The sequence below is a fragment of the Stegodyphus dumicola genome, chromosome 10 (assembly GCF_044657685.1).
Source record: "Stegodyphus dumicola isolate Sdum_Otavi_A_Nest chromosome 10, ASM4465768v1".
In the NCBI taxonomy this organism is placed as follows: Eukaryota; Metazoa; Arthropoda; class Arachnida; order Araneae; family Eresidae; genus Stegodyphus; species Stegodyphus dumicola.
The window spans coordinates 110,428,273-110,441,294 of record NC_140777.1 but is presented as its reverse complement, the minus strand read 5'-3'; the positions used below and the strand labels follow the sequence as shown (position 1 = coordinate 110,441,294).

The 13,022-nt window shown below is 31.2% G+C and overlaps 1 protein-coding gene across 3 annotated transcripts in view; it reads left to right on the top strand.

The window, feature by feature from the left end:
* The first annotated feature begins 8,430 nt into the window (after positions 1-8,430).
* Positions 8,431-13,022, top strand: part of LOC118194708 (aurora kinase C-like) — a 43,142-nt gene continuing 38,550 nt past the window's right edge. Inside the window, exons 1-3 of one of the 3 annotated variants that reach the window (XM_035365892.2) lie at positions 8,431-8,579; positions 8,772-8,925; positions 11,035-11,099. In XM_035365892.2, the coding sequence (XP_035221783.1) occupies positions 8,782-8,925; positions 11,035-11,099 (209 nt within the window). In that variant the 5' untranslated portion in view covers positions 8,431-8,579; positions 8,772-8,781. Of the gene's footprint in view, positions 8,620-8,771; positions 8,926-11,034; positions 11,100-13,022 lie in introns of all 3 variants that reach the window. The other 2 variants (XM_085826094.1, XM_085826093.1) reach the window with 2 other exon arrangements.

The window sequence follows — 13,022 nt, the reverse complement described above, 5'->3', positions numbered from 1 at the left end:
AATCAATACAGAAGACATATTATTGCACTCAATACCATTCAACAAAAATAAAATAGTTATTGCACATAATAATTTTCATTTTTTTTTCATTTGTTTATTAAAGTAGTGATTAACCGGATAAATGTTAGGTAATTACGCTATTACGATCCTACCAAAAGTTAATCCCTGAGAGTAGCAGAGAGGCTCAAACAAGATATTACAAATCAATCCTCACCAAGCAGGCACTCCAAAGTTGAATTACATAATTACAAGAAGAACTTATTTTCCTTTACAATTAAGTTAAGTTACAATAATAAAAAAAAATTAAACATTTCGTCAATTTAATACTTTACTTAATCGACACAAAAAAAATGATTTCTATACAGTTAGGTTAACTTGGTCTACTACAAAAAATATTTAATGCTCAACTCATCAATTATTTCAATCATTTAACTGCTGAATTCATTAAACTTTATCTAACCGGGAAAGAAAACATAAAAAAATAACTTATCTGAGATAAGCAGTTGCTGAACAGCAGGCAAATCTAACCATCCGAAACAAAATTGTCCCTGGAAGTTCAGGAGTAAAGCCGGCAGCGGGTAACAGGTTAAGAAAGTTCGTCGATTATATGGAGGTTATCACGGGAGCCGAAGAGGTTTTCTAAATTTAATCAGGATGAACAAGGAAGATCCCATCTTGGATGAAAATTTGAAATACAGTCCAGGACTTGGAGACGACAGCTGTCAGCAAGGAGAAAAATTTCAGCTCAGGAATCATTCGGTGGAATAGGCGAGTCGACTTCTAAGTTCAAAGAAGAATGCGGGTGTTGGATGAAGCCAAAAAAAAACCAATGAAGCATTTCTATGGTAGAGACAGTAGAGACATCTGATGAAGCCAAAAAAAAAAAAAAACTAATGAAGCATTTCTATGGTAATGATAGTAGAGACATATTTCTAGAAGACGATTTTCAGCATTTAATTTCTTGAGAACTTTAATGTAAACTCATACACAAAAAAAATATATATATATATTATTTGCTACGATGACCTAGGTATAGACAGATACCGTAAACCAGGGCTTCGTAAAGCGCAGAGGCACGAGGCCCGTAACCAATTCGGTTAAGAAAAGCATTTTCTCGGCAGAATCTGCTGCCAATGCGCGCAGCGCCGATAGGAATTCAAAAGAAAGCAGAAGACGTGTCAAAAAGTGTGCTCGTCCTCCAAAACAACCCGTTAAAAGGGAGGACGCCGGACTGCCAAGTTGGCACAACCCACTCTTCGCCGAAAGTTAAAATAATTGCGACAACAACATACCCTCATGTTATCAAACTCGCCAAATCCACTACTTTGAAACCTCAACGGAAATTCTATGTCGCCGAACCCTCGCCAAATAAACACCACCTGTGACAGGGGAAAATTAGAAATTTCAACAACCCTGCAAGGGTTCCCAACGAAAGAACGCTGAAACTCGCAAAAAGTGACTTTTCAACCGGAAAGAGGGCATTTCTTCCCCTTTAACTAAATCACAAGCAAACGAAGAAAAATTTACTAATTAAAGCTCATAACTGAAATGCAATTAAAGTTAGGAAAACGAAAGTTGTGCCAAATTAAAGAGCTAATTTTTCTGCAACTAATGATATTAAATACTAAGAAATCGAATTAATTTTTGACATGAAAAACTAAGTTTATTACGTAAAAAAAATCACCTATCCATTGTTTGCGTGTACAAGATTGACGACGCAGTTGGCGTAAACTCGGAAAGCCAAAATATATTACACTAGAATTAATAGGCCAAAAAAGAATATAACCAACATGTGTAGCTCCAATTTTGAATAATTACAAATTAAAATTTTGATTTTTATGAATCACTTAATTTAATTAAATTCGCTACACAACAATACTACACGCATGTGGGAGGTAGACTTTCTACGTGTTCCAGCAAAACCACGTGACGGACGTTCAAGAATATGTCCCTTCAGGTAAGCCTGCTCACATGAAACTGAGAGAGGAATCAAGAAGTCTATTACTATGTCACGGGCTCAGCAGGTGCACATCCCACTGTGCGACCAGCTTAAAAGGGGCGAGAGCACCGATAAATGGAGATTTTTCCGCTAATAGAAATCGGTTCATCTCTTGGAAACCAGTGACCTGGGAGCTGCGTGTAAACAGGAGAGACGGACAGTGTGATAGTGATGTTTCTTTGACAATTTATTGTAAACAGTTTTTCTCTAATTTAGAAATAAAAGATTCCATGCCTTTAGCTTCGGAGTCCTGATCTGATAACTGACAAAAAGTATTATTATGCAGTATTGCAATATATTTGCAGCTTTCTAGAAGCAAATGTTTATGTTACGTAACATAAAGTAGTGTATACCTTTATGTCTTAATTTATTTGCGACATGCACTTATTTGCGACAGCATGCATTTATCCACGAATTCCTATATATTTTATTTACAAGATTTGAAATAAAAGCTTTATGATCAAGGATTTGTATGAAAATTTATTCTAGAATATTAAAAACAGAACAGACATGAATTCCACCTCTCCAGTAGTCTTGGAGTTTTTATTTTTAACTCACTTATGGACACCAGCATTGCAAATATCTTTGTCATATAAATAGATTTTAAGTATCAAAACAAATCAATGATAAGAAGTACGAACTATTTACCTTTAGAAAAATCAACAGATCCCATGTGATATAAAATCTGCTACATTTTGTTACATAGGATGCTCGAAAGATATAAACATATACCTCGCTTCTTTAGAAACGCATTCTAAATGTTTGTTTTCAATTACAATATTTTTTTAAAGTATAAATTTTATGAAAACACTTAGCACGTAACATGAGTAAAATGGCTCTCTATGAATAAATATAATTTTTTGAAAGGTTCCCTTGGGTTGAGTAAATTCTTCATCATAATTCTGAAAAGCGTGTGTTTAACACATCAGAATATAATGCAAATTCTACAAAGTGGAATTATTACTATACGAGTTAGGGTAGGACTTTATGTATCCAGAACCTTTTCATTCACATCGTAAAAGCTGAGTTCAGGCAATTGCTTTGCATTGTTTTGTGCAAATCCGCAAATGAATTCTTATTTAGGGTCTTTATCTAAAGCAAATAATGCTAACAGACAACTCTCTCGAACATTCAGATAAATTTCTTTAACCATTTTAAAGGATGGTAGATTTCCAAATTAAGTAGAAACAAAAGTATTTGCCAAATTATTCGGGATGATGATCAACGAAATTTCCTGTTATGTCGTTCTAATACTGGTGAAGGCTTCAAATGGATAATGTTGTTGCGATCAATGGTTAGGAACAATGTTGTTGCTACATAAAGGCACTTACGAATCAGTTAAGCAGAATTTCCTTCTTCTCCTACTTCTATTTGGTCAGGTCGTAATGTCTCCTATAAGATGTCAAAGACTAGCAAATGACAGACGCTTTTTTCCCTCCGAAGTCCATTTCCATTATTCTATTCTCGAAAGCGTTAGATATTCTCCAATCAGCGAACGAACTGACTTTGATTGACATCTACGAAACTGTAACGGAAGATGGACTTGCCTGGAGTTGATCCATGTTCAATTTCTATCTGTATCTCTGCGGAAGCATTGGTGTAATGTGTAAAATAGGAGCAATCAGACAGTGTCAATAAGACATGACGGCAGCAGAAGCAGGATGGACTTCCAATGAAAGAAAATTCTCCAAAATAATAATTGTTTTTAAAATTAAAAAAAAAACAATATATATATAGAGAGAAATAATGAAAAATATATGTATTTGGAAGAAAAAGGCAGCAAGCGACTGAATTTAGTTTAAAAAACGGCATTTACCTTATTAGTTCGCAAAGAGCTGTGATCAGTGTAAGAAATCCAGGTGTTAAAAATATAATTTCATGAATTATCACAATTTCCCCTGACATTATTTCAGCGTCATTTCAGCGTAGGCATTTACTTTTAAAGAAAATGAATTTCTGAGTATCTCGAGCTGCTATAGTAAATGAAATACGGCATTAACAGTTTTTTTTTTCTTTTGAAACAGACTGCTTCAGAACTAAATTTGATATTCTTTTATGTATTCTTATGCATTAAAAATACGTTAAATTCGTATTTTTCTATTTATAAATTCATCTATTCATATATATATATTCTTTTCTATTTATAAATATTTTTGTAAGCACATCTTTAGCAGTCATTAGATCCTCTGTCGAAGTGCCTCTTTGCAATTCCTTTTTTAAAGGAAATGCACCAGAAGCGCTAAAACGAGCTGTAATGAAATTTTTTAAATGGTGAGACATTGAAATAGGGCCAAAAAGACATAATGGATTCTTAAGCCGGACGTAAATGCTTATTCGTATCAGGAGAATAAGCAGCAATAAATATAAGGCAAAATTTAATTGTTTATAAGGAGAATAACATTTTCTTAAATATAAGTACGGGGAACGAAGAATGGTAGAGAAAGTTAGATTTCATAACTTTTGCAAAACTGAATTCTTTAACTTTGAAAATGTCCACACATGAATATTTGCATCATCTAAAACGTTTTTGTAGTTCCGAAAAAATAAAAACTGGGTAAGGACATCAGTTGACACGGTGGATAATTCCTATTATCTAAATCGGGTTTTGGCAATGTCAAGAAAATCCAGAACTTGATATCTTGCATTATAATCTAATTTATTTTCCATATGAAAATTTGCTGCGCATTCAATTTCTGTTGCACAGAAGGTTGGCTTGCAAAGCTGTATTTCCAACAAAACAAAATCAAAATAATAATTATAAAAAATTCTGAAAGCCTTCAAATTTTATATAGTTGTTTTTTAACGTTTTGTGTATTAGCTTTATTTAATAAATATCATGTATTTTATAACATGTTAACATAACGTTTCATAAGCATCATGCTATCATTTATTTAATAAATATCATTTAAACCTCATAAAACTAAATACAACAGCAATACCACAAAATATTTAAAAACAGCATGTCTTTAGAACTTCCGACAGACAGTCTCGCGCGGCTGGAAATAAAAAAATGCTTTTTTCCCGTGCATTGCTTTCTTTGAAATCGTTGACTTTCGTTAAAGTTATACAAAATATGAAATAGATAACAGAACAAATTCAAAATTCGCGCTTCCAGGTGCCCATGTTCGGGTGGAGGATTAAGTTATTCAAATTTTGATGGTTCTACGTACCGTCGTTTTTCACATTGCGACATTTGATAAAAAATAGGCTGATGCGCTTGCGCTGAAAGGGTTTGCATTTATTGGCTGTAACACGTTGCAAGAAAATAGTGAAACCTTGAACCGTTCTTGCAGTTTCACCGTTCTTGCAGGTGCTGTTAAAAAAACAAGTGAACCATGTTTTGGTTCATCCTCGAATATTGAACCATGAAATGGTGCAACATTGCACTGAAAATTTTTACAGTGTAGAGCTAGAGATTAAAATCCATGGTTTCCCACCATGCTCTTGACAGTACCGAAATTTTACTACACGTCTTAAATATTCTTCTTACTATCTGATGAGATGAGGGCAATATTTCAAAAATTTCAGTCATCTTATTTGGTCCAAATGAAGCATATCTTCTAATGAGCATATCTTCTAATGCACTTTTTACAGCATATCTTCTGATGAGCTCACCATAACCAAAAGACCTCATTTTTAGCTAGCTCTAAGCGTACCTCATAAGATGACTTCAAACCAGCAGTGTTCGATAGTTGTTGAAAGATATTCTTCTGGCAGCTACTTTCAGCTTCAAATCATTAAACACGCAGTTCCTGGCACCTTCTCTGGTATTGGTCGTACATTGATTTATGCAAGCGAGTCTACTCTCATTAATCTTCTTCGAAACACTTGAGACTTGCGAACAGATACCACACTATGTTTTTCCCTTATATTCAACAAAAAACGTAATTTTTCTACCACTTGGAATGGAATTGTCGTTTTTCATCTTCAATAGGTCGTTTTCTTTACTTCATTCATTTTAGCTAGCACTGAATGAAAGTGGATATCGAAGCATGCACGTCATGGATTATAATAGTCGAAAAAGGAAGCTTAGTATCCAGGTCACCGTTATTAGGAGAAAATGAAGATAGTAAGGTGTTGCCATCTCTGGAAAGAAAGAAACTACCATCTGATGGGCAGCATTGCCAATGTTATTAGTTTTCTGCCAAATGTTTTTTGTATCTATTTAACACACAAAACGAAACGAAAGAAGAATTTATCAAGGAAGTCTCTTTCTCCTAGAAATATAATTCTCACGTTATTTGAATCAAAAATGACAAAAAATAATGTTTCGGCTGAGGTATATATCGCTGGATACCGGTAGTTCAGTATGGGTACAGCGAATGGGCTGACTGCCAGACAGGTTTCATGGTTTTCCCTATGTGTAACTTTGAAACCAGCCAATTTCCCTCTAAAATTCCTACAGGAATGCATCCTCCTTTATAAGCAGATAGCCCTTTCCACAGTTGCTTCACCTTAACCAATTATCCATATTAAAGAAGCTTTTATTTTAGGCAAGTGATTTGCATAAATTTTTACGGTACATTGACACATGTCTTTTTCTGCTATAGCGTACGTTTTAAATGAGGATACTTCTTTTAATGCTCATCTAATTTTAAATTATGTCATTATTTTCTACAAACCAGAAAAACATGAAAATGAAGCACAAAAGTGAAAGCAGATATAACATATTCATTATTTAGATTGATTTCAAGGTCCCGAGAAAATAAATATATGTAGTACAAAATAGCCTTTGGAAAGATTTAGTTATACTTAAAAAGGAATAACATTTATTTTAAAATTGTGATTTTTGAATAGAGAAAATAATTTATTTTTTATTTCTAACTATTTTATAAAGAAGAATGACATCATATATAAAAGTAATAAAATTTAAATTAGAAATCGCGTTAGTTTAGCTCTCGAGTCTAAATTCATAGCTATTGAGTTTTCTTAATACATATGTGGTAATTACTACCTTCTACAAAAGACGTCTAAGAAACTACTTAAAAGGAAAGCACGTTAATTTCATTTAAAGTATTTACATTTTTAACAAATAAGTTATATATACTCAATTAACTCTTCTTCGATACATTTTTATTTACGTCTTTATTCGTTTCGTCTTCCGTTTTTTATTTTTTTTTTCCAATCTTGAGTCCAACTAATCTAGTTGCCAACCGACAAAACGGGGGAAAAAACCATTAAAATAATTATATGTTGAGCAACCTGTACGCCATCTGGTATTCAACACTGGCGCTACACATATATATTAGCAATAAAATATGCTGTCATATATTTGTCTTATTAACGTACGCATCACTGATACAGCCGACACCGCTTAATATGATGGCAGTAAATGGGAAATGTTTGCCATTCAGATACTGTTATCAAATTGCAGAAGTCTTATTCGCTTGTGAACGAAAGCATGGAAAATATATCGCTTATTGTAATCAACAATCGGTTAATATGGTAAAAGACCTCCAAGTAAGGGATTAAGTTGCCAAATAGCTTGGTTTGTATTTTAGTCAATCATTATTTAAAACTAGTAAGAAAATCTATCGTAAAGTTTACATTGACATATTCTTTTCCAATGAGAGAGTCATCATAATATTAAGATTAGGAGTAACAATATTGGTCCAATAATTTTAGAAATGTTATAAATAATTCATAAACTTTTACATTTTCATTACTGGTATGCTGTTAAATTTTCTATTTATACGTTTCTAACTATGTAATAGATCAGTTAAATTCCATTGCTATTTTAAAGGATATTTTTTCTCATGGCATAATATTGTTATTCGATTAATGTTATCAAACTAGTCGGGTTAGTTAATGTTATTTAACTAGTAATATTAAAACACTATCATGCACAATCTTGATTACATTGAACTGCGCCTACTTTATTATATTTCACATTCATATATTCTTTGAATTTCATAATTAAAATTTTTTATTAAATTTTAATATTTTTATTTTGCGCCACAGAAAACGAGTTGATCCCCACATATATACCAATAGTTAGTTTACTAATGCGAATGATGTGTAATTAAAAGTGAAATTTCTGACGTTACTTGTATGAATAATTTTATGATTAGTCTATAGAACATTCATTAATTATATAAGCCTTCAGGAAATAGTAAAATAGAAAAGTATTTTTTGATAGATGAGATAAACCTCCAATCTTTAATTAGGTGAATTGCTTGCTTCTGAACTGTTCAGTTTCTGGTTAAGAATTATCATTTTAAATATTACTAGTTAAATAACATTAACTAACTTAAGTAAAATTTTTATGTTAGTGAAGAACTCGTTACTTAAGAAGCATCTATCAGAGAAAATATGAAAAAAATGCTTACCTTTAAGGTTTTAATTATTTTTATCAAATTAATTTGTGCAAAATATTTTATAAGATTTGATTAATCGATTATTGATAAGAAAGCCACGTGGAGGTTATCTAAGAGAGCTGATGTATTGTAAGAAATCGTAATCGAGTTACTTAAGGAAAACAGCTTAATGGTTACTATATACCATTAAGCCATTTAAAACACTTGCAGCTAAGATGCCTGTAATCGCTCGGAACTGACGATTTCTACTTTTGCAGTTTTTCGTTAGTATTCCATGTTTTTGAGCTTTGTGCTTCTCTTTTGGTAAAAAGTTTGTTATTTTACGAATTAGAAATCATTTTATTAAGTAATGCGATTTGAATTCTACTTATTTTATACTATTAGATTTAACTTCTCATTGTGGATTGCATTCTAGTACCTTATTCTGAAAACATGCAGCTTAATAACTCTTTCAGGAGAAAACATATGTGTTTATATGGTGTATGCGATAAACAAATGTGTGAAAATAGTACGAGCGTTAAAAGAAATGGACCGAGTTCTAGAATGCAACTTGAAGAACAAAATAATGTTCATAAGAAAGCTAAATTAGAAACATCTCCGACTTTGCTTGTAAGTATATTTTGCAATGAATTTTTTTGAAATGTGTATTGAATGCTTCTATTAGCTAAGTAGTTGCAGTGTCCTAAATGTTCATGAGTTATTTAATATAGTGTGTTACCGTTGATATTTTAAGTTAACTGCAAATTAAATACATTTTACTACTGTAAATGGGACTTTTGTCGGTAGTAAGTGTTGTAAACGTTTTATAATAATATATTTTAAATTAAATATAGATATATAAGCGAGCACAGTTTTGAATAATTTATTTGATTTGAGTTTTATGTTTTTTTGTATTGTTTTTAGTATTGTTACTAATTTTCAGTTTTGGGTATTTAAGATGATTAATTTAAGATATTATTAATTCTGTAAAATGATTGTTAAAAAAACCCGAGTATTCTTTTCTAAGAAAGTGTAAATGTTTCGTTCTACAAATAATGCGGCTTGATGAAAACAGTTCATTTTTTTTCATTTTAATTCGTAAGAAAGTAATAAACTTATGTTGTTTGTTTTGTTAACAATGCTGAGATTTTTGCATGAACTAAACAGTTACAAAATTAATTTTCGTAAAAGTAAATTGTAAATTCACTGAAATACCCATATTTAGTAAACTGTAAATTTACTAAAATAAATTAGACCTTAAAACATAAATGATGATGAACATTAATGGTTTTCGAAAAATGTAAAAGTAAATGGAAAAGAATACCGTTTAAGAATAGTGAAAATGTATTACAGAGAAACGACTTTCTAAAAAGTTGTCTGTGTCTAACATCGTCGTTTAATCCTCTAATCGTTTAATCATAATCGTTTAATCTTAAATTTAGATATACGCAGTAATATATCCTTTTGCTTTAAATTCATCATTTCCTACTATCATTCCTAATTATTAGGAAACCGTGCTGCTAGCTGCCCTATGATTATTTTCAGTATTACTATTCGAAATTAATTTATTCTCGTCGTCGGAATAGCTTCAAAATCATTTTTAGCCTAATATGCACAGTTAAAGTTGTCTCTTGCGCAAGTCATTATCACTGAGCATTATGTTCGTGCATTATGATCTTTAAAACATTATATGCCCCTGAATTACCGAAATCGAATTCGGAACTTAATTCGCTTATTGAAATCCGAAATGTTGATAATCGTGGCAATTGAATTTTTCCGCAACATTTTAAACAATATTTTTAAAATACAAAATGATTTGAAAAATTGGTATTTCTGTTTAATTTAAAACTTGTGTTACTCTTCAGTTTAATGAATTGTTGTATATATATCAACCAATTAACACGGAAAGATATTTAGAAATGTTTCATTTCCTCAAGCAACGTTCTGTCCCATAAAGAGATCTATTCAGAGGAACACAAATGCGTTAATAAGTTATGTCTTAAGTAGTACAATAATCTGATTTCTAAAAGTTTATTTCTACCTAAGCAATTAATAATCTCATTCACGAACAAAGGAATCCATTAATTAGATTTTTAATATTTCGAGCACGAAACGATCATATCGTGACAGTCTACTATATCGTGACTATCTAAACGATCATATCGTGACAGTCATAAATTTATGTAGATAAATTTAGTAAGCATCTAAAATGCTTTTCAACCCGGAAGTTATGAAAAATCCAAATCATGTGTTGGACACAACTAAGAAAGGAAGAGATTTAAATTAATTTCGTAAAATTTTATTTTTCTTTGTCAATTTCCATTTACCTTTTCATAAATTCGAATAAGGAGTTAGTAGTAATAATTAAATATTTTGAGAATGTTATTTGATTGTTAAGGTTTAAATATCATTAAACTATTTGTTTCTCATTTAGATGTAATTATGATTACATTTGACTTCACAGAAAAGCTTGACAATATATTTTCGTTCACAATATTTACTAGTAGCTGTGTGCTAAGCGGCGTTTAAATTTGATAAAGCAAAAGTACTGCTCTATGCTTATTTTTTGATTGATTGCTCTTGTGTCATAAATTCTTCCTAAAACTTCGTCCTTCAGTAATTAGTGTTAAGCCATTAAGCATGAAAAGTAAAAGGCAGGAAGATTCCTGTGCTAATCTAATCATTTGAATATACTTGCTGTGCCAAACTGATTGATTTTGGATTGATTGAATTTCGCAGAAAGCTGTAACGAAGGAGGCTGAGCCTGTTTTCGCCAGTGAAAACATGATCGATTTGAAGAACAAGTAAGCACTTTCCTGCTGCAATTTTGAGTAATTATGTATCGTACATTTTCCACGTTTCTTCTTTCTACTACAGTAGTTACACTTTAGTTTGTTCCTATCACATTACACCTTCCACACATATGTAGGGGTAAGTTTTCTCATAATTTTAAGTCTTATGTTATATAAGGTTTTTATTTTCTTATGTTTTGAAAATACCTTTCAGATATCGCATTTGCGAGAATAGGCATTTCCATTTACCCATTTTAATTTCAATATTTAAAAATTTAATGCTTAACAAATTTAGTAGTATTTCTGATTTACGAAAGCACCGAAAGTACATTTCATTTACGAAGCAAAGAAGTACATTACATTTAAATCATTTCTAACGAATTTTCAGTGGAACTTTAATATAAATTTTTCGGTTATCTTTTCTCAGCAACACATTTGTTTTGTGGCTGAAACCACGTAAGCCAACTACGAGTCCCGCCCACTCATGAGAGTTCGAGTCTAGGTCGAAGTATCAGTATACAACAGTCTTAATCACTTGGCTATTGGAGGGGGCCTTGGGCACTAAGGAGTTCTGAGGGTTCGTTCTAGAGTTCTTGACTGGAAGAAAGACAGGTTAAAGTGGTCAATAAGTTCATGCTTTAAAGAACTGGTTGCTTAAACACTTCTAAAACACTTAAATATTCAGATAAATATTAACAATCGACCATCTTCACAAGAATTATACCGAAATTATATCAGTCGACCGTTTCTAAAGATTGAATCAAGTATCATTCATTTCTATTTTTATATTCTAAGAAATCAAAACTTTTAAATTATCAGAAAAAAAGAGACCACAGATCTGTGAGTGGAGTGGTATCTAGAAAAACAAGTAACATGGAATTTCAACACAACCGTGTTCTCACGAGTCCTTGCTTGACCTTTATTCTCGAAACCATTGGCTAATATAAATGTACTCCCAAATGTAAATACCTTTTAAATGACAAAACAAAATCGTATTTTTGCATTTTTAAAATTTTAAAGCGTAGACTTTGTAAATATTACGAAATCCAACTTTTATACTTTCCTCTGGTCCCTACACTTATATTTAGGAACATTTTATAGTCTTTTTACTACCATACGAGTAAAATTAACCAAGATATTAAATTTCCAAATTTGAGGTTTCTAATGTCTTGTTATATTTGCATTGAGAAGTCGGCTAGTAAATAATTTAGAATAAATCGAGATTTATTTATTTTATTAACCCTTAAATGTCATTCACTGATATTGTTTTCTGATATACTACTCTGTCTTTATCATTTATTAAATATATAGTATGCCGAAAGAAGTTCCTACAAATAATTTGTGTGCTATTATATTCTCGTTAAGTTTTATTACTTTAGAATCATAATCTGGGAATCGTTTAAAATACAAATATTTTTAATAATTGCAAATGATATTAAGAATTGGCAAACGAGACGTAATGAAGCCTGCCAGATTTTTCTAGATCACAAATTCTGTAAGGTTCTGTGAATAAGATCTTCATTTTGGAAAATTATATTGATCAATATCTATCACAATAATCACCATAGTAATACTTGCCACGTAATCTCTTAATGCTTTTATAAACGATACTTTATTTTTACTTAACTACAAATGCAAACGTTTCGCTCTTCAGTTTATGTACGTGCATTTAATACGATTCTTGATTTTAATATCAAATATCTCAATTTTTGTCGTACGGATATCGGAATTTTTTGAGTTATTTTTATAAAAAGGAAAGTCAATTTCTAAACAAAAGTATATGGACCAGAGAATCGTGTAAGAATTTTAATTTTATATTTTCTATCTTTTTTAAATTAAAAAAATATAAAGACAAGAATGTTTTGGGTCATTTAAAACATTTTTATAACAAAGTATTTGTCTATGATCAGTTTTTGCGAAAATAAAGGAACTATG